The sequence below is a fragment of the Mizuhopecten yessoensis genome, unplaced genomic scaffold (genome assembly GCF_002113885.1).
Source record: "Mizuhopecten yessoensis strain PY_sf001 unplaced genomic scaffold, ASM211388v2 scaffold716097, whole genome shotgun sequence".
In the NCBI taxonomy this organism is placed as follows: Eukaryota; Metazoa; Mollusca; class Bivalvia; order Pectinida; family Pectinidae; genus Mizuhopecten; species Mizuhopecten yessoensis.
Window position 1 is genome coordinate 97,593 of NW_018479946.1, and position 24,452 is coordinate 122,044.

General features: G+C 39.6%; 3 protein-coding genes across 4 annotated transcripts in view; all 3 read left to right on the plus strand.

Annotated features, from left to right (window-relative positions):
• Window positions 1-6,472, plus strand: part of LOC110441685 (clumping factor A-like) — a 15,985-nt gene extending 9,513 nt beyond the window's left edge. The window contains exon 3 of the mRNA XM_021484894.1: window positions 6,017-6,472. Within this exon, the coding sequence (XP_021340569.1) occupies window positions 6,017-6,472 (456 nt within the window). The remainder of the gene's footprint in view (window positions 1-6,016) is intronic.
• Window positions 6,473-8,714: 2,242 nt separating this feature from the next.
• On the plus strand, window positions 8,715-16,460 carry LOC110441689 (nucleolin-like). Of its 2 annotated transcripts, none has more exons than XM_021484902.1 (4): window positions 8,715-8,958; window positions 14,375-14,502; window positions 15,154-15,264; window positions 16,278-16,460. In XM_021484902.1, the coding sequence occupies exons 1-4, from the start codon at window positions 8,757-8,759 to the stop codon at window positions 16,365-16,367; spliced, it is 531 nt and encodes a 176-aa protein (XP_021340577.1). In that variant the 5' UTR covers window positions 8,715-8,756; the 3' UTR covers window positions 16,368-16,460. The 2 variants fall into 2 exon arrangements, with proteins under 2 accessions (XP_021340577.1, XP_021340578.1); XM_021484903.1 differs by having other exon boundaries at window positions 8,715-8,937.
• A 1,775-nt stretch (window positions 16,461-18,235) lies between these two features.
• LOC110441691 lies at window positions 18,236-24,309 on the plus strand. The gene is made up of 4 exons (XM_021484906.1): window positions 18,236-18,538; window positions 18,970-19,073; window positions 23,663-23,731; window positions 24,121-24,309. Exons 1-4 carry the CDS (start codon window positions 18,349-18,351, stop codon window positions 24,244-24,246), a joined length of 489 nt encoding a protein of 162 aa, XP_021340581.1. The 5' UTR covers window positions 18,236-18,348; the 3' UTR covers window positions 24,247-24,309.
• The last annotated feature ends 143 nt before the right edge of the window (window positions 24,310-24,452 follow it).

Consider the following 24,452-nt stretch of genomic DNA (forward strand, 5'->3'; position numbering starts at 1 on the left):
ATATCAGTTGGGGTGGGAGTAAATCAGTGGGGGAGGGGGTATATCAGTGGAGGAGGGGTATATCAGTGGGGGGTATATCAGTGGCGGAGGGGGTATATCAGTTGGGGTGGGAGTATATCAGTGGGGAGGGGTATATCAGTGGGGGAGGGGAATATCATTAGGGGGGTATATCAGTGAGTGGGGGAGGGGGTATATCAGTGAGTGGGGGAGGGGGTATATCAGTATGAATAACTACCGAATGAAGATAGCCTCCACGCACCCCCCACCCCCACGTAGAAACACTCAAGTAAAGGCCAAAAGTGAGGCATTATCAAGAGAGACTTTAGGAAGACGAAAGTTTTTCAGAAAGGAGAGAAAAGATAAGATCCCAAATTTAGTCCTGCAATGGGGGCAGCAGGTACAACTCTTGGAATATGCCTGCGAATGTGTAGACGATGTTTGCACGACGTGCACGCTATGTTTGATGCGTTGTGCTGCCACAAAAGTGTATCGTATTTCTGAAAGATATGTGCACAATAAGATGAATGGGATTATCATAACGATTAACATATCAATAAAAAAGATAAACGAGTTGGAAAAAAATCGGATTTTTAAATAAATTTTAATAAATAAGAAAATTGATCAATAAAAAGTTTAGGCAACAGGTTGTGTCAGTGTCTTGCAACCTGTTGTCTCTCAAATCTGATATTTACACACATGACACACAATCATTAATATAAATCCCAGTGTCAACACACGATAACGTATTATACAATAACATCAACACACCGTGACAAAATATACCACAGCGTCAACAAACGAGGACGAAATATACAATAACGTCAACACACAGTGACAAAACATACCACAGCGTCAACACACGAGGACGAAATATAAAAAAAACATCAACACACCGTGACAAAATATACCACATCAACAACACATGAGGACGAAAAATACAAAAACATCAACACACCGTGACAAAATATACCACAGCGTCAACACACGAGGAAGAAATATAAAAAAACATCAACACACCGTGACAAAATATACCACAGCGTCAACACACGAGGAAGAAATATAAAAAAACATCAACACACCGTGACAAAATACACCACAGCGTCAACACACGAGGACGAAATATACAATAATGTCAACACACAGTGACAAAATATACCACAGGGTCATCATACGAGGACGACATATACAATAATATCAACACATTGTGACAAAACATACCACATTAACAACACATGAGGACGAAATATACAATAACATCAACACACAGTGACAAAATATACCACAGCGTCAACACACGAGGACGAAATATACAATAACGTCAACACACAGTGACAAAATATACCACAGGGTCATCACACGAGGACGACATATACAATAATATCAACACATTGTGACAAAACATACCACATCAACAACACATGAGGACCAAATATACAATAACATCAACACACAGTGACAAAATATCCCACAGCGTCAACACACGAGGACGAAATTTACAATAATATCAACACATTGCGACAAAATATACCACAGCGTAAACACATGAGGACGAAATACACAATAACGTCAACACACAGTGACAAAATATACCACAGCGTCAACACACGAGGACGAAATTTACAATAATATCAACACATTGTGACAAAATATACCACAGCGTAAACACATGAGGACGAAATACACAATAACGTCAACACACAGTGACAAAATATACCACAACGTCAACACACGAGGACGATATATACAATAATAATAATCATAATATACAACATTTATATAGCACCCTATATAATTTGTAAAATTACTCTAAGGCGCTTTACAACATATAGATAATGGTAATGGTTATAATTGTGAAAACAAACAACAAAGGCTTGCAATCACTTTCATATATTTAACAAGCAATGTGCACATAATTGAACAAATAAAAGGGTGGTATTAACATGACGTCTTTGCAAAGATTCTAAAATGCAGACGTGAAGAGGTGAGTTTTTATGTCCCTGTTGAACTTGGCCAGGGTATTTGAATTCCTAATAGCAGATGGTAAGCTATTCCACAACGTAGCCGAAACCCTCCCAAAGCATCTGTTTCCGTAGGTCACAGTACGAGATTTTGGGACACACAACAAAGATTCTGACTCCGACCGCAGTGATCTTGACGGCTGATACAGGGTAACAAGCTCCTGTAGGTACTGAGGAGCTGTTCCATTCAGTGCCTTGTATGTGTATACCAGAATTTTGTACTGCGACCTGTATCGTACAGGTAACCAGTGCAACGAATAAAGCGCAGGTGTGATGTGCTCTCTCTTTCGAGTACGAGTAACTAGCCGTGCTGCAGTGTTCTGAACCCTCTGCAGACGACTAGTTAGTTTGTCAGATATACCACAGAGCAGGGCGTTACCATAATCCAACCGAGAGGTAACAAGTGAATGCACCAAAATCTTGCATGCATCTGCAGTTAGAAACTGCCGAATACAGCCGATGTTCCTGATCTGGTAGTAACAGGATTTGGCAATAGCGTTCACTTGTTTCTCCATGTTCAGAGAACTGTCAAAGTATACCCCTAGGTTTTTAACAGCTGGAACAGTCTCAATAGTTCTGGCACCAACCTTGAGCTGGAGAGCCATTGTTTGCTGACACTTTGGGGAAAAGACGATTAGTTCCGTCTTTTCCTGATTAAGTTTAAGCATGTTGGCGTTCATCCAGATACTGATATCTGTCAGACAAGCTTCCAGACTTTCTGAGACTGTATTCCAACTGTCCTGTGGTTTTATGACCATGTAAATTTGTGTGTCATCAGCATAGCAATGATAGCGAAGGCTATGGCGACGACAAATCTCTCCAATCGGTTTGGAGTACATACAATATTTTCGTGGTCCTAACACCGACCCTTGAGGAACCCCGAAATCTAGTACTTTGTCATGTGAGGTGGCAGATCCGATGGCAACACACTGTCGTCGTTCACTCAGGTATGACTGTATCCAGCATAGTGCGGTATCAGTCACTCCATAAGAGTATTCCAGACGTTAATAAAGTATGCCATGGTCAATGACGTCAAATTCAGCTGACAAGTCCAGCATGACACGCACCGCTCTGCACTTGTTATCCAATGTAGAAGCTATATCACTATGTACACGTAGGAGGGCCGTCTCATTAGAGTGTCCCATGCGGTAGGCCGATTGCATGTTGTCATGGAGACTGTTTGCATGGAGATGAACCTCTAAACGCCGGGACACAACCTTCTCCAAGATCATAAACAGAAAAGGCAGATTTGAAACTGGGCGGTATTTTTTCAACTCCTCCTTGTCCATTCCAGGCTTTTTTAACAATGGTCTGACATGTGCCTTCTTGAAACATAATGGAACCTTTGACTCAACAAATGATTGGTTCATGATTGCGGTAATCAAAGGAAGCAGTGCTTCAAGACATTGCTTTAATAGGTCTGTAGGCAGTGGACAATAGCGTCAACACACAGTGACAAAATATACCACATTAACAACACATGAGGACGAAATATATAATAACATCAACACACCGTGACTAAATATACCACATCAACAACACACGAGGACGAAATATACAATAACGTCAACACACCGTGACAAAACATACCACATCAACAACACACGAGGACGATATATACAATAACATCAACACACAGTGACAAAATATATACCTCATCAACAACACATGAGGACGAAATATACAATAACGTAAACACACAGTGACAAAATATACCACATCAACAACACACGAGGACGAAATATACAATAACATCAACACACAGTGACAACATATACCACATCAACAACACATGAGGACGAAATATACAATAACGTCAACACACCGTGACAAAATATACCACAGCGTCAACACACGAGGACGAAATATACAATAACATCAACACACACTGACAAAATATACCACATCAACAACACACGAGTACGAAATATACAATAACGTCAACACACAGTGACAAAATATACCACATCAACAACACATGAGGACGAAATATACAATAACGTCAACACACAGTGACAAAACATACCACAGCGTCAACACATGAGGACGAAATATACAAAACATCAACACACAGTGACAAAATATACCACAGCGGCAACACACGGGGACGAAATATACAATAAAATCAACACACAGTGACAAAGCATACCACAACGTCAACACATGAGGAAGAAATATACAATAACGTCAACAAACGAGGACGAAATATACGATAACATCAACACACAGTGACAGAATATACCACATCAACAACACATGAGGACGAAATATACAATAACATCAACACACAGTGAAACAACGTACTACAGTGTCAACACCCGAGGACGATATATACAATAACATCAACACACAGTGACAAAATATATACCTCATCAACAACACATGATGACGAAATATACAATAACATCAACATACAGTGAAACAATGTACTACAGTGTCAACACACGAGAACGAAATATACAATAATATCAACACACAGTGACAAAATATACCACAGCGTCAACACACGAGGACGAAATACACAATAACGTCAACACACAGTGAAAACAATACACCACAATGTCAACACACGAGGACGAAATACACAATAACGTCAACACACAGTGACAAAATATACGACAGCGTCAACACACGATAACGAAATATACAATAGCGTCAACACAGTGAAACAATTTACTACAGTGTCAACACATGAGGACGAAATATACAATAATATCAACACACATTGAAAAATGTACCACAGCGTCAACACACGATGACGACTTATTTTACAATAAGGTAAACACACAGTGACAAAATATAACACAACGTCAACACACGAGGACGAAATATACAATAATATCAACACACAGTGAAAACAATACACCACAACGTCAACACACGTGGACGAAATACACAATAACGTCAACACACAGTGACAAAATATACCACAGCGTCAACAGACGATAACGAAATATACAATAGCGTCAACACAGTGAAACAATTTACTACAGTGTCAACACATGAGGACGAAATATACAATAGCCTCAACACAGTGAAACAATTCACTACAGTGTCAACACATGAGGACGAAATATACAATAACATCAACACACAGTGAAAACGATATACCACAGCGTCAACACATGAGTACGAAATATACAATAACGTCAACACACAGTGACAACAATATACCACAGTGTCAACACACGAGGACGAAATATACAATAACGTCAACACACAGTGACAACATATACCACATCAACAACACATGAGTACGAAATATACAATAAGGTAAACACACAGTGACAAAATATACCACAGCGTCAACACACGATGACGACCTATTTTACAATAAGGTAAACACACAGTGACAAAATATACCACATCAACAACACATGAGGACGAAATATACAATAAAATCAACACAAAGTGGGAAAAAAAGCACCACAACGTCAACACACGAGGACGAAATATACAATAACGTCAACACACAGTGGAAAAAAGCACCACAACGTCAACACAGGAAGACGAAATATACAATAACGTCGACACACAAGATACAAGAAATTTTATTTAACGTCGCATACAGGTAAGCAAGGAATATTAGCTCTTGAGAGCTATTATTGCGACAAACATGTAAAATAACAATAACATATTATATTACAAGTATAGGGAAATAATCACATATATTAATAAAAATCAGTAATTATCATCACAGAAAAAGAAAGTATCCATATCCCAGGTTTCTAAGTGATTGGGAGTCCCCTACCTACAAAGGCCCCCGAGATATGACCCTTTTGGAACAATACCTGAGAAGTATAACACTTAAAAATCAGGAATGCATTTACGTTGTTCAAACAACATGGCAAAAAGAATATATGTCACAAGAAATCTAAATACGTTTATGAAATTGTCCAAACTTAACGGCGAATACAAAACATGTCACATATTGAAGGTCCACCGTATGTCATCACTAACTCTGGTTATTGTTCGTAAACATCGTTAAGATCCCATAGACTGGAGAACATGAAGTAGAACACACGGACGCCTCAGGGGGCGACAAGACTCAAAGCGCTGACTTCAACATCCCACCAGACGAAATAACCATACAGAATGGCGGCGCCGGATACTCAAGTGCGAACGAATCAAGCGGCGTAGGAAACAACAACAAAAGTCCCTTCAAAGTAAACTACAGTGGTATGTCCGCGACCGGAATTCATGGAGTCGATGACAAAAATAAATCCCCGGGTAAAATGAAACCTCCAGGGAAGGAGGGCGGAGAGGCTGCTGGCGAATCACATCAACAGGTACCTGATAACAAACCAGGAAAAGTAAAGGGCACACAGGACGGGAAAAACAAAGCTACAGAGACTCAGTCGAGTGGAGGAGGAACTGTACCTAAAGGTCAAGGTAGTCCCAAGGGGGACCAGTATAATAGGCCGCCGGGTAACGTACCAAGTGTGCCCGACTAGTAACTGAGGACACAAGTTTGACAGGTCACCTGATACGTCTAATGACATCAGCTTAACATGTCACCTGATAACTACGAAATGTCCACAAAAGGTGAGTTAGTAATTTGAAAAATCGCAAATTACCCGTTTTTTGTATTGTAACTTTCATTGTGTTATATTCACATTTTGTTTTCATTTTTTCTGCGTTTTTTGGCAATAAAGATTTTTCGATTATTCAGGTTTTGATATTTTAGTTTGAAATAACATAAAAGTCTATAACTTCTATCGTATTATAGTTGTAGCATTGTTCTATGGTATAACTTCACTAACAAGACACTACAGTACTGTATAAATTTTCAAGATACACGTGAAAGAGTATGATCCCAATATTTACTAATAGAAATGAGGGATGCTCTCAGAGGTCAGACATCTAAACTAATTAGTTATACTTCTAGACAGGTTATGTATCATTGCCACATCTCGAAGTACATGTACATTGTTGTTGATGACCACTTAACAGACTGTCCAAACACAAGATGTTATCTTAGATATAAATATCACTCAGAACTTTGTGTAAATCACTTCAGCTAATTACCATTTTATTCCACGTATGCAGGACACAGTTATAGGGGAAGATTAATAACGGGTCACGTGGTGGCACTAGTCACTTGGAACAGGTACAATGTAGCACAAGTCACGTGATTAGACGAGTTATCGACGGATGTGTCGTGTTTGTATCTACAAAAGGTGCAATTGATTATGTTGAATAAAGAGTCTCTGCAACAGCTGTAGGCTACCCTCTATCATCACGGGGGCCAACGTGCCTACACTGACAGGTATAAAGAGTAGTGGACAGCGAACAGAGAGCCACGTATTCCGTTTGACAACCACAAAATCCAAGACACATTTTGACATGTTTGTTACATTCGATTTCACTTTAGTAAGTAATCTCCATCTACATTCTGGATTGTCTAACTCCGTCTCTTCCCCTTCTCTATATCTCTCCGGACTTTCCCCCTTCGTCTCTTCACCTTCTCTATATCTCTCCGGACTGTTTACCTCCTTCTCTTCACCTTCTCTATATCTCTCCGTACTGTCTACCTCCGTCTCTTCACCTTCTCCATATCTCTCCGGACTTTCTACCTCCGTCTATTCACCTTCTCTATATCTCTCCGAACTGTTTACCTCCGTCTCTTCGCCTTCTCCATATCTCTCCGGACTTTCTGCCTCCGTCTCTTCACCTTCTCTATATCTCTCCGGCCTTTCCACCTTCGTCTCTTCACCTTCTCTATATCTCTCCGGACTGATTACCTCCGTCTATTCACCTTCTCTATATCTCTCCGGACTGATTACCTCCGTCTATTCACCTTCTCTATATCTCTCCGGACTTTACACCTTCGTCTCTTCACCTTCTCTATATCTCTCCGGACTGTTTACCTCCGTCTATTCACCTTCTCTATATCTCTCCGAACTGTTTACCTCCGTCTCTTCACCTTCTCCATATCTCTCCGGACTTTCTACCTCCGTCTATTCACCTTCTCTATATCTCTCCGGACTTTCTACCTCCGTCTATTCACCTTCTCTATATCTCTCCGGACTGTTTACCTCCGTCTCTTCACCTTCTCTATATCTCTCCGGACTTTCTACCTCCGTCTCTTCACCTTCTCTATATCTCTCCGGCTAGGGTTCGACCCCTCTAGCGGACGTAACAAGGGATGCCCGACCGTGTGACTGTTCTCCGGGTTAGACCTACCACATTAAGACCCAGTGTCCGCTAACACTCGGGCCAACAACACTGAATAATATCTGCAAGTTGAAGTAACTTGTTTCATAATTTCAAAATAAGTAAAGTTTACACGTTTTAAGCTGTCATGGAAAGACACAATCACATACGGTTAAATTACAATCTGTAAGGCCAGACTTACGAAATAGACGTTTGATGTGTTGCGCCTAATACATCGTATACACATTATCATGTTACGGATGGATTTTTTTAGATTAAAAACGTTTTTAGCAAGTAGCATTATAGCCAAATCAAATAATCAAATGATGTCATGCATCCAAACTTTTTAAAGATAAGCACATTTTTTATATACATTTTCTTCCGAAACATGAATAAATATTTAGCTACGGTACTGATATTTTACAGAATATGAAACACATACACACAGATTGTTGCCCGTGAATGATACATAGATTGCATACTATCAATTATCAACAAAAGACGGCATTGATCGCCTCCTCTTTGTATATATTCCTTAACTCCCCGTCTTGTCCCCATACACCTACACGTTCTCGTTAAGACATGATTCTCGGACACAACGCCGTCATCCTTATACTCGCTCTCTGTGTAATACTACACACTACTACCGGCAAGTCTATCGTCGTCAGACGAAGTGCTGATGGCAACGACAGCGACAACGATAATGACGATACCATTGACAACGAGAGCGACGACGGCGTTGACGATGACGACGACGACAATGGTATCATGGATATAACTAAGGGTAGATACATATACGTAGTCAATTTCTAGTTCGTCGCTCATTTTTCAACACTGATCTTTCTTGACGAAAATGGTTTTGTTAACAATGTTTTTATCCATACAAAAACGTATATCTGAGTACATCAATTTGTCTACGTTTTTCATATTACATCTTCGTTTGTGGTATTGTATCCTCGTATGTTGACGCTGTGGTATTGTATCATCGTATGTTGACGCTGTGGTATTGTACCCTCGTATGTTAACGCTGTGGTATTGTATCTTCGTATGTTGACGCTGTGGTATTGTATCATCGTATAATGACGCTGTGGTATTGTATCCTCCTATGTTGACGCTGTGGTATTGTATCCTCGTATGTTGACTCTGTGTTATTGTACCCTCGTATAATGACGCTGTGGTATTGTATCCTCGTATATTGACGCAGTAGTATTGTATTCTGTATGTTGACTCTGTGGTATTGTATCCTCGTACATTGACGCTGTGGTATTGTATCCTCGTATGTTGACTCTTTGGTATTGTATCCTCGTATATTGACGCTGTGGTATTGTATCATCGTATGTTAACGTTGTGGTATTGTATCCTCGTTTGTTGACGCTGTGGTATTGTATCCTCATATGTTGACTCAGTGGTATTGTATCATCGTATGTTGACGCTGTGGTATTGTATCCTCGAATGTTGACACTGTGGTATTGTATCCTCGTATGTTGACTCTGTGGTATTGTATCATCGTATGTTGACGCTGTGGTATTGTATCCTCGAATGTTGACACTGTGGTATTGTATCCTAGTATATTTACATTTGGTGTGGCAAAGCCCTTCTATATTACTACTAAAGTACTGCCAATAGCAGCCTCATCTTATAAGACTATAACTGAAGTTGGTCTTTGCACCTCCGAGCGACTTAACAGTGTCACTACCGAACTTATCGGTATGTTCTGCTTTGATCCCGAACACCAGCTGCCTGTCTCAAGTGTCTGTGAGATCAACAAACAATTTTGCGCCTGGATCTTTCACCAATTCAACCTTCTCCGGTTGCACGATCAACATCAACAACATGCCGGACTGTAAATATAACTCTGACCTGATTACTGCGGGCTTCCGTTGAGTGCGTGCGCGGATATAGTTCGCAATAAAATCGGAAAATGTTTTACGACACTTGATTAGTTACTTACAAAATGTCATTTGTTACTATTTATGAATCGAGAATATGATATATATATAAATAAAAATCAAATGAATTATTAACGAAAGTTGCGGAGTCTTTTCAATTTTGTATGGGAAATAGCGCATGACGTCAGCTGTTATCTTTGTGCCGTTCTAGATACTGACCTGAGCTGACGGTAATAAGCGGGAAATTTGAAATTTGGAAAAGACATACATTTTTTTGCGAATTCTCATTATGGAAATATAAATATAAGCAATAAACTGCATAGATGTGGGCAGACCAACTGGTATAACTGCCACATGTGTCACAGACAAACTGAATGGTGCGCGCTAAATGTTGACTCTGTGGTATTGTAGCCTCGTATGTTAACGCTGTGGTATTGTATTATCGTATGTTGACGCTGTGGTATTGTATCCTCGTATGTTAACGCTGTGGTATTGTATCATCGTATGTTAACGCTGTGGTATTGTATCATCATATGTTGATTCTGTGGTATTGTATCATCGTGTGTTGACGCTGTGGTATTGTATCCTCGTATGTTGACGCTGTGGTATTGTATCTTCGTATAATGACGCTGTGGTATTGTATCATCGTATGTTAACCCTGTGGTATTGTATCATCGTATGTTGATTCTGTGGTATTGTATCATCGTATGTTGACGCTGTGGTATTGTATCATCGTATGGTAACGCTGTGGTATTGTAACCTCGTATGTTGACGCTGTGGTATTGTATCCTCGTATAATGACGCTGTGGTATTGTATCCTCGTATGTTGACGCTGTGGTATTTTATCATCGTATGTTAACGCTGTGATATTATATCCAAGTATGTTGACGCTGTGGTATTGTATCCTCTTATGTTGACTCTGTGGTATTGTATCCTCGTATGTTGACGCTGTGGTATTGTACCCTCGTATGTTGACTCTGTGGTATTGTACCCTCGTATGTTAACGCTGTGGTATTGTATCCTCGTATGTTGACGCTGTGGTATTGTATCATCGTATGGTAACGCTGTGGTATTGTAACCTCGTATGTTGACGCTGTGGTATTGTATCCTTGTATGTTAACGCTGTGGTATTGTATCCTCGTATGTTGACGCTATGGTATTGTATCATCGTATGTTGACGCTGTGGTATTGTATCCTCGTATATTGACGCTATGGTATTGTATCATCGTATGTTGACGTTGTGGTATTGTATCCTCGTATGTTGACGCTGTGGTATTGTATCCTCGTATGTTAACGCTGTGGTATTGTATCATCGTATGTTGACGCTGTGGTATTGTATCATCGTACATTGACGCTGTGGTATTGTATCATCGTATATTGACGCTGTGGTATTGTATCCTCGTTTATTGACGCTATGGTATTGTATCATCGTATGTTGACGTTGTGGTATTGTATCGTCGTATGTTGACGCTGTGGTATTGTATCCTCGTATATTGACGCAGTAGTATTGTATTCTCGTATGTTAACGCTGTGGTATTGTATCATCGTATGTTGACGCTGTGGAATTGTATCCTAGTATGTTGACGCTGTGGTATTGTATCATCGTATGTTGACGCTGTGGTATTGTATCCTCGTATATTGACGCTGTAGTATTGTATCCTCGTATGTTAACGCTGTGGTATGGTATCATCGTATGTTGACGCTGTGGTATTGTATCCTCGTATGTTGATGCTGTGGTATTGTATCCTCGTATATTGCCTCTGTGGTATTGTATCATCGTATGTTGACGCTGCGGTATTGTATCCTCGTATGTTGATGCTGTGGTATTGTATCCTCGTATATTGCCTCTGTGGTATTGTATCATCGTATGTTGACGCTGTGGTATTGTATACTCGTATGTTGATGCTGTGGTATTGTATCCTCGTATATTGACACTGTGGTATCGTATCCTCGTATGTTGACTCTGTGGTATCGTATCCTCGTATGTTGACACTGAGGTAATGTATCATCGTATGTTGACGCTGTGGTATTGTATTATTGAGGATACAACACCACAGCGTTAACATACAAGGATACAATACCACAACGTCAATATACGAGGATACAATACCACAGCGTCAACATACGATGATACAATACCACAGCGTCAACATACGATGATACATTACCACAGTGTCAACATACGAGGATACGATACCACAGAGTCAACATACGAGGATACGATACCACAGTGTCAATATACGAGGATACAATCCCACAGGTATTCAGGTGTTCCCTATTAATATAATTGATATGTAATTTTGAATTGTTTACAAAATGTAAATAACATAACAGCTGTCAGCCTTTCCCTGTTGCAGTTATTGACATTAGGTATTTTTCTATTTACTAAAAAGATAACTGAACAGTTACCAGATTTTCCATGTACTAGTCCATGACGTACGTCTCCGTATGATACTAAATATGATGATTATGAAATAAAATAAAATTGATATGCCATAAGCCAGAAAAACAGAAAAGAAAAGTAACATCCGTTACTGAAAACTTTCTTTTCACTTCATTAAACAATATTCTATGAGTAACATAGGTAAGTTTGGTTGTGTTTAATCTATAATTGTATTCTCGAAAGTTGACGCTGTGGCATTGTATCATAGTATGTTGACGCCGTAGTATTGTAATGTTGACTCTGTGGTATTGTATCCTAGTATGTTGACGCTGTGGTATTGTATCCTCGTATGTTGACATTGTGGTATTGTATCCTCGTATGTTGACGCTGTGGTATTGTATCCTCGTATGTTGACACTGGTATTGTACCCTCGTATGTTGACACTGTGGTATTGTATCCTCGTATGTTAACGCTGTGGTATTGTATCGTCGTATGTTGACGTTGTGGTATTGTATCCTCGTATGTTGACTCAGCGGTATTGTATCCTCGTATGTTGACGCTGTGGGATTGTATCCTCGTATAATGACGCTGTGGTATTGTATCCTCGTATGTTGACGCTGTGGTATTGTATCCTAGTATGTTGACGCTGTGGTATTGCACCCTTTTATGTTGACGCTGTGATATTGTATCCTCGTATGTTGACTCTGTAGTATTGTATCATCGTATGTTGACGCTGTAGTATTGTATCCTCGTATGTTGACGCTGTGGTACTGTATCCTCGTATGTTGACTCTGTGGTATTGTATCCTCGTATATTGACGTTGTGGTATTGTATTCTCGTATGTTGACACTGTGGTATTGTACCCTCGTATGTTGACGCTGCGGTATTGTATCCTAGTATGTTGACGCTGTGGTATTGTCCCCTCGTATGTTGACGCTGTGGTATCGTATGTTGACGCTGTGGTATTGCACCCTTTTATGTTGACGCTGTGATATTGTATCCTCGTATGTTGACCCTGTAGTATTGTATCATCGTATGTTGACTCTGTAGTATTGTATCATCGTATGTTGACGCTATGGTATTGTACCCTCGTATGTTGACGTTGTGGTATTGTACCCTCGTATGTTGACTCTGTGGTATTGTACGTATGTTGACTCTGTGGTATTGTATCCTCGTATGTTGACTCTGTGGTATTGTATCCTCGTATATTGACGCTGTGGTATTGTATCCTCATATGTTGACGCTGTGGTATTGTATCATCGTATGTTGACGCTGTGGTATTGTACCCTAGTATGTTGACGCTGTGGTATTGTATCCTCATATGTTGACGCTGTGGTATTATATCATCGTATGTTGACGCTGTGGTATTGTATCATCGTATGTTGACGTTGTGGTATTGTATCCTCGTATGTTGACGTTGTGGTAATGTATCCTCGTATGTTGACGTTTTGGTGTTGTATCCTCGTATGTTAACGCTGTGGTATTGTATCCTCGTATAATGACGTTGTGGTATTGCATCCTCGTATGTTGACTCTGTGGTATTGTATCCTCGTATGTGGACTTTGTGGTATTGTTTCCTCGTATATTGACGTTGTGGTATTGTATCCTCGTATATTGACGCTGTGGTATTGTATCATCGTATGTTGACGCTGTGGTATTGTACCCTCGTATGTTGACGCTGTGGTATTGTATCCTAGTATGTTGACGTTGTGGTATTGTATCCTCGTATGTTGACGCCGTTGTATTGTGTCTCTGTGGTATTGTATCATCATGTTTTGCCGCCATCGTATATCGTATATTTTATCAACTTTAATTAACGCTGCTATACAATTTGTCTTGAGTGTGTTGGTTTGTTGTATATTGTATCGTCATTTTTTATGTTTAATCCTTATTTATATTTTCCTCATGTGTTATCAATATGTTAACAGACGTCCTGGGTGGTCTCATTGGTGGCTTAGAAGACAATTCTTTTGCCGAGGCCATGAAAAACATCAGCAACGAGATAGATGAGTACTTAGAGAAAGTGCCGGAAGAGGATAAAAATGAAACAATAGAGGTACATAGTCATAATGGATAGTTATATAGGTCAGGTACCGGAAATGGACAAAGAAATGAAGGAGGATAGTAATGCTAGACAATGATATATAGTCAGGAACCGGAACTAGAGGGGAAAAAGCAGACAATAGAAGTAGTTACGATAGACAATTTTAAAGAGTAGGTATAGTAAGTGAATAAAACAACCAATTATAGACAAGTATAAAGATCAGGAACCGGAAGTGGAGCACACTAAAGCAGACAATAGAGGTAAAAGTAAAGAAAGATAAGTTGATAGATCAGGTACCGGAAGTGAATAAAGCAACAACAAAAACCGGAAGTGGAGAAAATAAAATCAGACAATAGAGGAAGATAGTAATGACAGATAGGTTGATAGATCAGGTACTGGAAGTGAAAAAATCACAATCAAAAGAGGATAGACAATTTTATAGATAACGCACCGAAACTAGATAAAGAACAAATAACAGAGTTAGATAGTAAACATAGACAAATAATACCAAATATGTAATATAAAGTGTAGCATCTATTACATTAATATAATTTCTTTAAAAGTTGAAAGTGACAAACATGACAGATGTTCGATACGAAATATTTATGCTGCACAAATAAAAACTTGACTATGATAACAAGTCCCTGTGTGTTATACCTCAAGGTGGGGACAATAGACGGGTATGACGTGAAGACGAAGAAAACTATCATTACCGGATCAGTTGGTGGAAAAGACGCAGAACTTCATATAGAACAGACCAAGGTCATTGGCAAGGTACATTAACATGTTCTTACAAACGGCCCGATTTACAAAAAGGTTTTGATATATCCTAGATATATCTCTCCAAATTACCGCCATACAAAAAAACAACTATTAACTCATTTACCCCTCAAGACACATTTAGACTCTTCCAATTCAAAGGTTGGTAAAGTTAATTATGAAATTTCAAGGAGAATGAGTTAAAACATAAAACACAAGAGAATAGTAAAGTGTAAACAAAACCGTTACCCCCCTTCCCATTTTGCCGTAATCATGGTTGTCACAGTTATCTATTTTAAGAATTGATACGGTTCGTATTTAAACACTTAATGTATCATTAATTTTGAATAAACCGGTGTTCCTTCCTCTGATATTCGAACTTCATAAAATTAGAGAGTTGTATCCAACCCCCCTCCTGTTTCAACAGTAGTTTATACCATTTTGGATTTCCATCTTTTGGACCGTAACACAACGAGAAGGACGACATAGCTATATGGTGAACTGTAACTCACTTTGTTGAGGTACTTTATCTTATAACAAACTTTATCATGATTCAACTAAAATACGATAGAATAGGACCGAATATGAACACAGGAAATAGTTAAATGGAGACCATTAAAAAAGAAGGACTCTATGACTTAAAGTAGAACATCATAAAATCAATTGGGTTGTCGGGTGGTGCAGTGGATAACACACTTGCCTTTCACCAAGGTGGCCGGGGTTCGATTCCCTGATCGGACGTAAAAATGTATGGGGTCATCTGCCCGACCACGTGGGTTTTCTCCGGGTTCTCAGGTATCCTCCCACAATAACAATAAGACCCCCGCTCTTACATCCGGGCCAACAAGAGTGATTAATATAAGTTGAAATAACTTGTTTCATAATTCAAAAATAAATAAAGTTTATATATGTATAAATTAATGAATAAATGGTAAAATAATTCAACATTAATGTGCAATAACATGTTATAAAGTTATCAATATGGTACTGCTTTAAACTTCAAATCATTTATTTACTTTCTGTTTCAGCATGAATCTGAAGGAAATGATGATGATGATGATGATGATGGCAATGATAATGATGAAGAAGATGAAGAACTCCCTGACACTGATGCCTAGGCTGGTACTGCAATAAGAAATTGCATTATATTTATATGTTGTAAACCATTATGGAAAGGGCGTTTATAAGTTGCAATAACTTGTGTCCAATCCTTTTGTAATTATATTGCAATAAAATATGTTTAAACTAAAACTGCAATAAGACATACATTGATATATTGTAATTTAGCCAGTTTTATCAAATTACCACCGGCTGGTCATATTTAACATCGACCTTTTAAGAAGAAATTGTATGCTTTTCTTTAAAATAAACTATCGGACACACATTTGGATTGTTATGAATGTTTTTCTGTTCAAACTTCAAACCGTTCCGTCGTATCACGTTATATATATATACGACAAACAATAAATAAAGTTTCTTGTATATTGTTTCTGTTCAGTAAATATTGATATATAATGTGACATAAGGAAACTGTTTATTTATGAACAATTATTAGAAATATAACATTCCCTCGTGTTACACACTCAACTTGTTTCCGTACGATATTTTCGTTTGTACATTAAACTCCTTGCCTTGAACTTTAGTCCTTTCAAGGTACTCTTTTAACACTGTCACAACACATAGCGATGAGTCAGTAGGAAAAGCATACAACACTATTGGCGGCAAGTGCCGACCTGGTGTGTACTGTTTTAAAAGGTCACCAATAACGATTGTTACATGGAACTCTGTCACAGTAATATTGAGAATGTTTAACAAATGGAGAGTCTGGCACCTTTGGCCTGTCAATAATGCTAGAAGCATAACTAATTTAAGTGATAAAAATCTAAGGGAAATACAAATGTAGTATGTACAGGTGAAAGGGTTTGTATCTCTTTAGGACACCTGCTCGCTATTCCATCAGCACCATCTGTTGAGTATGAAATAACATGCAATGTGTGTGATAAATAAAGTTTACATATTTACGTTCTCCAAAACTGAAGTAGATAGAAGGGGATGGTTGTACCTTTGAAGTAAGAGAGTTTTTAAATAAATGTATAGAAGGCAACGATTGTACTGATAGTCTATCGAGTTCCAGCTACGAAGAGTGGAAGGTATAAGGGAAAGATTTGTAAGAGAAAGCCCAAATAGAGGAACTTTATAATCACTGTTATTTCTAAGAGTGTACCTGTTATTTTCTGCAATAGTAGGTGGCAGGAGATCGTTTAAATAATCTGGAGTAAGGTTGTTTTGCATTTCATATAAAAGTTGGAGTTTTGTACGTTTTCGACGATTAGAAAGAGTTTCTAAACCTGTTCGGGTATATGAATGAAGGCCGGATATAATTCGAGCAGCTTTTCTGATTCATATTTAGTACAACCATCCCATAATGCACAAGCATATTCTAAAACTGGTAAAATGAAGGATTTATAAATAAAGACTATTCCTATTTAGCAAATATTTCAATCTTCGTAAGACTTTAATTTTCTTCATAACTGTACTATAAATGGCATTAATATGATCCCCCCACTTTGCGCTTGAATTGAAAACTACTCCAAGATGCTTATGATGGTCTGTAAAATTTAAGTGTTTTCCATCAAATTTTAAATCTAAATCTTCATCTATGTCGATAGAATTAGAAATAAATAATATTATTATTAATATTTAGTACTACTATAATACCGAATATTAATACTATAACCATTCCATTCCATTGGAAAACTCAATACAAATGTGAGACATAAATCATAACAGCGATCCTATTCCCTACATATCACTTGTTAGTACCAGTATGTCGATGTACATTAATGGAACACTATTGTAGTATTACTGTATTGACGATTACTACAGCTGATATAGCAGTAATACTACCAGCATAACACTGGGACAAAGCACACATGACTGACACAGGTGTGTTTTACCGCTGTTACAACAGTTTTATACACATTTAGATGGAAATCTCCAAAGATGTCGGGCGATTTCAAGATTACTGCATATACAAATACTGTCTGTTCTCTGCATATTCCCATTTATGTGAGGTTTGTCACATGAGTAAAACATAAAATGTTATTTCAAAAGTGTATCGTTGTCATATGTATTCAAGTATTCATAGTACAAATAGTCCTGTCGCCAGTGTCCTATGGTAAATCAGCGCCCTCTAACGGGACAGAGGAGGATGAAGGGCCCAGAAATAGCAGTACCAATCCGGGAAGGAAGAGTACAGTGGGGAAAGCACTAGCGGATCTCATCAAAGGTAACGTGATCAAACCCTCTCTATGGTGTTTATTGTACGCCCATTTTCACTACTACATTATATATTGTAGGTGCAAAGCTTCCACGGAATGTATTGCGTCCATTCATTCACTGATAAAGTTGTTTACTGTGATATTCTAATTGTTACAACTCTTCAACTGGAACATTTCATCTGTAATATTTTTGCCGTATTCTCTTTAAAACAAGTTGGAACTGTAAGATAAATCTATTTATATGGCGGGGGTAATTATTAACTAATCTTTTTTTTTCGGGATATTCAACGGAGCAAAACTACTTTCAAAACTTCTTGTAATCAATAACACGGTAACAATTTTCCTAAACTATTCGAATGTTACACAAAGTATTTTCCATCCTAAATGTATTCATGTTGACTATTTTTCTTTTTGTTATTTGCTGCGTACCATATTTCAGCTATCTTTAGATTGATACGGGTTGAGATCAAGTCCACCGAGGACCTTGTACCAGACTTCGAGGCCGACCCGAACCGTGACCCCATGTCCCTCCCCTTTATAACGGTAAGTTTGGAATAAACACGACCCCATATAACAAAACTTTCCTCAGTGTTACCTTAACCGTGACCACATGTCCCTCCCCTTTATAACGGGAAGTTTGATTTAAACACGACCTCATGCAACAAAACCTTCCTCGGTGTGTCCTAAACCGTGACCCCATGTCCCCCCCCTTTATAACGGAAAGTTTGATTTAAACACGACCTCATATAACAAAACCTTCCTCAGTGTTAACTTAACCGTGACCCCATGTCCCTCCTCTTTATAACGGTAAGTTTGATTTAAACACGCCCTCATGCAACAAAACCTTCCTCGGGGTGTCCTAAACCGTGACCCCATGTCCCCCCCCTTTATAACGGAAAGTTTGATTTAAACACGACCTCATGCAACAAAACCTTCCTCGGGGTGTCCTAAACCGTGACCCCATGTCCCCCCCCTTTATAACGGAAAGTTTGATTTAAACACGACCTCATATAACAAAACCTTCCTCAGTGTTGCCTTAGCCGTGACCCCTTGTCCCTCCCCTTTATAAGAGTAGGTTTGGTATAAACACGACCTCATGTAAAAAAAAACTTCCTCAGTGTGACCCAAACCGTGCCCCCATGTCCCTCCCCTTCATAACAGTAAGTTTGTTATAAACACGACCCCATGTAACAAAACCTTCCTCAGTGATACCTTAACCGTCACCCCATGTCCCTCCCTTTATAACGGTAAGTTTGATTTAAACACGACCTCATGCAACAAAACCTTCCTCGGTGTGTCCTAAACCGTGACCCCATGTCCCCCCCCTTTATAACGGAAAGTTTGATTTAAACACGACCTCATATAACAAAACCTTCCTCAGTGTTGCCTTAGCCGTGACCCCTTGTCCCTCCCCTTTATAATAGTAAGTTTGGTATAAACACGACCACGTGTAGCAAAACCTTCCTCAGAGTTACCCAAACCGTGACCTCATGTCCCTCCCCTTTATAACGGCAAGTTTGATTTAAACACGACCTCATGCAACAAAACCTTCCTCGGGGTGTCCTAAACCGTGACCCCATGTCCCTCCCTCTCATAACAGTAAGTTTGGTATAAAAACGACCCCGTGGAACAAAACCTTCCTCAGTGTTACCATAACCGTGACCCCATGCCCCTCCCCTTCATAACGGTAAGTTTGGTATAACCACGACCCCGTGTAACAAAACCTTCCTCAGTGTGCCCCAAACCGTGACCCCATGTCCCTCCTCTTTATAACGGTAAGTTTGATTTAAACCCGACCTCATGCAACAAAACCTTCCTCGGTGTGTCCTAAACCGTGACCCCATGTCCCTCCTCTTTATAACGGTAAGTTTGATTTAAACCCGACCTCATGCAACAAAACCTTCCTCGGTGTGTCCTAAACCGTGACCCCATGTCCCTCCCCCTCATAACGGTAAGTTTGGTATAAACACGCCCCCGTGTAACAAAACCTTCCTCCGTGTTACCTTAACCGTGCCCCCATGTCCCTCCCCTTCATAACAATAAGTTTGGTATAAACACGACCACATGTAACAAAACCTTCCTCAGAGGTACCTTAACCGTGACCCCATGTCCCTACCCCTTATAACGGCAAGTTTGATTTAAACACGACCTCATATAACAAAACCTTCCTCAGTGTTACATTAACCGGGACCCCATGTCACTGCCCTTTATAACGGTAAGTTTGATTTAAACCCGACCTCATGCAACAAAACCTTCCTCGGGGTGTCCTAAACCGTGACCCCATGTCCCCCCCCTTTATAACGGAAAGTTTGATTTAAACACGACCTCATATAACAAAACCTTCCTCAGTGTTGCCTTAGCCGTGACCCCTTGTCCCTCCCCTTTATACTAGTAGGTTTGGTATAAACACGACCTCATGTAACAAAACCTTCCTCAGTGTAACCCAAACCGTGACCCCATGTCCATCCCCTTCATAACGGTAAGTTTGGGATCAACACGACCACATGTAACAAAACCTTCCTCAGAGGGACCCAAACCGTGACCCCATGTCCATCCCCTTCATAACGGTAAGTTTGGGATCAACACGACCACATGTAACAAATCCTTCCGCAGTGGGACCCAAACCGTGACCCCATGTCCATCCCCTTCATAACGGTAAGTTTGGGATCAACACGACCACATGTAACAAATCCTTCCGCAGTGGGACCCAAACCGTGACCCCATGTCCATCCCCTTCATAACGGTAAGTTTGGGATCAACACGACCACATGTAACAAATCCTTCCGCAGTGGGACCCAAACCGTGACCCCATGTCCATCCCCTTCATAACGGTAAGTTTGGTGTCCCTCCCCTTTATAACGGTAAGGTTGATTTAAACACGACCTCATGCAACAAAACCTTCCTCGGTGTGTCCTAAACCGTGACCCCATGTCCCCCCCCTTTATAACGGAAAGTTTGATTTAAACACGACCTCATATAACAAAACCTTCCTCAGTGTTGCCTTAGCCGTGACCCCTTGTCCCTCCCCTTTATAAGAGTAGGTTTGGTATAAACACGACCTCATGTAACAAAACCTTCCTCAGTGTAACCCAAACCGTGACCCCATGTCCATCCCCTTCATAACGGTAAGTTTGGGATCAACACGACCACATGTAACAAAACCTTCCTCAGTGTGCCCCAAACCGTGACCCCATGTCCCTCCCCTATATAACGGTAAGTTTGATTTAAACCCGACCTCATGCAACAAAACCTTCCTCGGGGTGTCCTAAACCGTGACCCCATGTCCCTCCCCTTCATAACGGTAAGTTTGGTATCAACACGACCACATGTAACAAAACCTTCCTCAGTGTGACCCAAACCGTGACCCCATGTCCCTCCCCTTCATAACAGTAAGTTTGGTATAAACACGACCCCGTGTAACAAAACCTTCCTCAGTGTGACCCAAACCGTGATTCCTTGTCCCTCCCTCTCATAACGGTAAGTTTGTTATAAACACGACCCCGTGTAACAAAACCTTCCTCAGTGTTACCTTAACTGTGACCCCTTGTCCCTCCCCTTTATAACAGTAAGTTTGGTATAAACACGACCACATGTAACAAAACCTTCCTCAGTGTTACCTAAACCTTGACCCCATGTCCCTCCAATTCATAACAGTAAGTTTGGTATAAACACGACCACATGTAACAAAACCTGCCTCAGTGTTACATAAACCGTGACCCCATGTCCCTCCCCTTCATAACAGTAAGTTTTGTATAAACACGACCCCGTGTAACAAAACATTCCTCAGTGTGTCCTAAACCGTGACCCATTGTCCCTTCCTCTCATAACGGTAAGTGTGGTATAAACACGACCTCATGTAACAAAACCTTCCTCAGTGTGTCCTAAACCGTGACCCCTTGTCCCTCCCTCCCATAACGGTAAGTTTGGTATAAACACGACCCCATGTAACAAAACCTTCCTCAGTGTTACCTAAACCTCGACCCCATGTCCCTCCAATTCATAACAGTAAGTTTAGTATAAACACGACCACATGTAACAAAACCTTCCTAAGTGTTACATAAACCGTGACCCCATGTCCCTCCCCTTCATAACAGTAAGTTTTGTATAAACACGACCCCGTGTAACAAAACCTTCCTCAGTGTTACCTAAACCTCGACCCCATGTCCCTCCAATTCATAACAGTAAGTTTGGTATAAACACGACCTCATGTAACAAAACCTTCCTCAGTGTGTTCTAAACCGTGACCCCTTGTCCCTCCCTCTCATAACGGTAAGTTTGGTATAAACACGACCTCATGTAACAAAACCTTCCTCAGTGTGTCCTAAACCGTGACCCCTTGTCCCTTCCTCTCATAACGGTAAGTTTGGTATAAACACGACCTCATGTAACAAAACCTTCCTCGATTAGAACCAAAATTTGACCTCATGTCCCTCCCTCTCATAACGGTAAGTTTGGTATAAACACGACCACATGTAACAAAACCTTCCTCAGTATGACCTAAACCGTGACCCTAAGTCAATGCCTCTTATAACGATTACTTTTGCACAAAGGCGTCACAATTTAACAAAACCTTCGTTAGTTTGTTCTTAACCATGAACCCATGTCCATTCTTAAATACAAAATATGTTGTCTCAAGGTAGTAGAACATAACAAAATGTCGTTTTTATTATAATATTATATTCTGTTTCGAAAGACTCTTTCCAATTTGCCGCTACGCAACTCCCTGCAACAAACCTAAGTTTGATCTACACCTAACCCATCGTAACTTTCTCTAGTAGCAGTTAGTTTGATGCTAACAATAAACTATTGTTACAGCAGCATTGTGTCCTCATCAGTAACTGTTACAACGGTCAGTAGGTAACTAATTATAGCCCCTTTTCACTTCCTCATGTAACACCTTTTGGTTAGACCTGAAAATTGTTCCATTCCAATGCGTTTTATAACGTTCATGTATAGTAACTACCCATAAAGATCACAGAATGACCACGAGATGCGATTTGCTCCTAAAATATCTAAGCTGGAAAATGTTCATTTATCACTAAACAGTGCATCGAAAAAAGTTTTTAAATATTTTTAATGATATGAAGGATATTTTCACCTATTGATCACCTATCGTTTTTATTACTGTTCAGATCGAGAATGTGAACGGGACTATGGTAGCCACCTCCAGGGACGTCAATATCTACCACGCCATTAAAGAGGTAAGGCATCTGTTTCCGTCTCTCTCCTTCACAAAACTCGTCACTTTACTCAAACTTCTCACCCGATTTCTCGGTAAACTGTTGTAGTCGTGGATACCAATTAAAGTAATATAATCATTAATGTTTTCTTTCATTCATTATTAAAGATGACATCATTTTTCAAATGACATACATTGTATGGTTGAGTTTTCTTCGCAATATCGTCTGAATGTTCAAATCATTGTCAGATCTATACAAATTCACAACTACTTCAATTAATATAAGATGAACTGATTAAAGATAACAGTCATTCCTCTGCTGTCTAACATGACGTAAAGAAAATTGTCTCTGTGTCTATTCTTCTGTCTGAAAGATTAAGATTAACCAACGCTATTCCTATCTGTATACAGCAACAGCGACGCCACAATAACAGCCAGGAGGCGCACTATGTTTCCGATCAGCAAGATGGCGGCATATCTGTTGCGGGGGCTGATCTCAGCAAGGAGGGGGTGGACTCGGGCGAGAACGAGCTATAAAAAAAATACTTCTACGAGATAACATGTATATTGTAATCACTAAATTGCCTAAGAGTTTCCACAAACGGTCAAAGTTATAAAATTAACAACAATGGATATACCAAAATTGTTTTATTATTTTAAACGTTTTTAAAAAGTATTTTTTTTAGACATTGAAAAAGTTCTTAAGTAAGCGAGAAGAAATGTATTGAAGGACCTTGTAAAAA

Bases quoted from the DNA above. Each gene is read 5' to 3' on its own strand.
- LOC110441689 (XM_021484902.1), top strand. From the start codon at position 8,757: ATGATTCTCGGACACAACGCCGTCATCCTTATACTCGCTCTCTGTGTA. The intron at 8,959-14,374 runs GTAGATACATAT...ATATGTTAACAG, and splicing joins TATCATGGATATAACTAAGG to ACGTCCTGGGTGGTCTCATT. The intron at 14,503-15,153 runs GTACATAGTCAT...TTATACCTCAAG, and splicing joins ATAAAAATGAAACAATAGAG to GTGGGGACAATAGACGGGTA.
- LOC110441691 (XM_021484906.1), top strand. From the start codon at position 18,349: ATGTTATTTCAAAAGTGTATCGTTGTCATATGTATTCAAGTATTCATA. The intron at 19,074-23,662 runs GTAAGTTTGGAA...ATTACTGTTCAG, and splicing joins TGTCCCTCCCCTTTATAACG to ATCGAGAATGTGAACGGGAC. The intron at 23,732-24,120 runs GTAAGGCATCTG...ATCTGTATACAG, and splicing joins TCTACCACGCCATTAAAGAG to CAACAGCGACGCCACAATAA.